We start from the raw sequence: 1,421 nt of genomic DNA, 5'->3' as shown, positions 1-1,421 counted from the left end.
TCAACCAACACGCGTCTCCCATGCTGCCGCAGCTGCTCGGCCCCATCAGTGGTATTGTCCAGGGGTGAAGCGGCGTAAATGGCCCAGCGGATCGTAACGATACCAAACGGGAGCCCGTGTACCAGCGTGCGCGGCCTGGTGCCGTGATCAAAACGCACGCCGCTGAAGTTTGCGCCAGCAGTCCACGTCTCGTTGTCTGCCGTCTGGAGCGACACCATCTCCCACTGCCCCACAAACTGGCACTCAATCTCCCGCGGGATAGGCACCGCCTTCAGCACCACAGAGTCGCCGCATACCGTTAGCTCCTTCTCAATGACTCGTGCGTGCGTCACGTGCAGCGTTTCCACCACACTCACATTTGGGCAGATGTACGGGTGGGCCGGGTCGGGGTGGTAGAGCGCGATTGTGTACAGCCCGGGCACGCGGATGCCGGTCACCATCGCCGTGACACCACCAGTGCCGCGCGCCAGCGCACGTGGGTGCTGCGCAAGCGGCAGGAAGTGAATGGAGTCGAGCAGAAGCTGTGTGCCTATGGAAGATGGTTCCGCCGTCACGACGCTGAGGGCGCGCCAGTAAGCGTTGCGCACATCGGTCACTGCAGCCCCTTCTGCCGAGGCGTCCACATGCAGAACGACGCTTTTCCCTACAACCCACCGCGTCGCTGGCCGTCGCCGCGGCCCCTGATCGCCACCACCACCATTAGTAGTAGTAGTAGTAGTAGCTTCTGCTGTCCGTCTACCACCTGCGGTGGCGTTTGTAACGCAGTTGCCAACGGCGGCATTGTCACTCAGAACCACGAACGCTGGCGACACCGCCGTCGGGTAGACGCGCCGCAGCAGGAACGTGTCGGACCGCTGCGTCTTTGTGAGTGTGTTGCGCACCGTCAGCGTGCAGCGCGTCTCGTTGGTCGCTCCGGTGTGGCGCAGCTCCGAGAGTGTCGGGGTACGCTTCACCACCGCCATGGCGGCGTCGCCGTCTTCGCCGCACGCCCACGTGAAGTCAAAGCGATACGCGGTGTGCAGGCGCGGGTGGCGCGAAAAGACGAAGGTGGCATCACAGAACGGAATGGCACCCGCCGCCGCCGCGCGCACCACGCCGCGTGGGCTGATGGCCAAGACCGAGACGTTGCCGGGCCGCGCAACGCACATGCCGCGCTGGGCGAAGGCCGCAGCGTCTCTGTTGGGCCCCACCGCTGCCGGCGCCAGTCGAACGGCGTACTGCAGTGGATAGTGCGAACTGTTGCAGAGCCCATCCAGCTGCAGTTGCCGAAGCACGGCGTGGTGCGTAAAGGCAAATCGTCCGTCGCATGCAGCGTCGATAGCGTAATCACGTTGATGCGCCTCGAGTGCCAACTGTCGCCCCCAGTTCGATGGGTCATCGGTGTCGTCGTTACTACTGCTGCTGCTGCTGCTGCTGCTGCT

General features: G+C 64.0%; 1 protein-coding gene across 1 annotated transcript; it reads right to left on the bottom strand.

Moving 5' to 3' along the window:
- On the bottom strand, positions 1-1,421 carry DQ04_20541000 (hypothetical protein; the record flags this gene model as incomplete). Its single annotated transcript, XM_009317939.1, has 1 exon — positions 1-1,421. A coding segment is annotated over one exon (1,421 nt), but the record flags the coding sequence as incomplete, so codon positions are not given.

Source organism: Trypanosoma grayi (genome assembly GCF_000691245.1).
Source record: "Trypanosoma grayi strain ANR4 Tgr_2054_V1, whole genome shotgun sequence".
Taxonomy (NCBI): Eukaryota; Euglenozoa; class Kinetoplastea; order Trypanosomatida; family Trypanosomatidae; genus Trypanosoma; species Trypanosoma grayi.
Note: the sequence above shows the minus strand (reverse complement) of the source record. Positions and strands in the feature narration are given on the sequence as shown.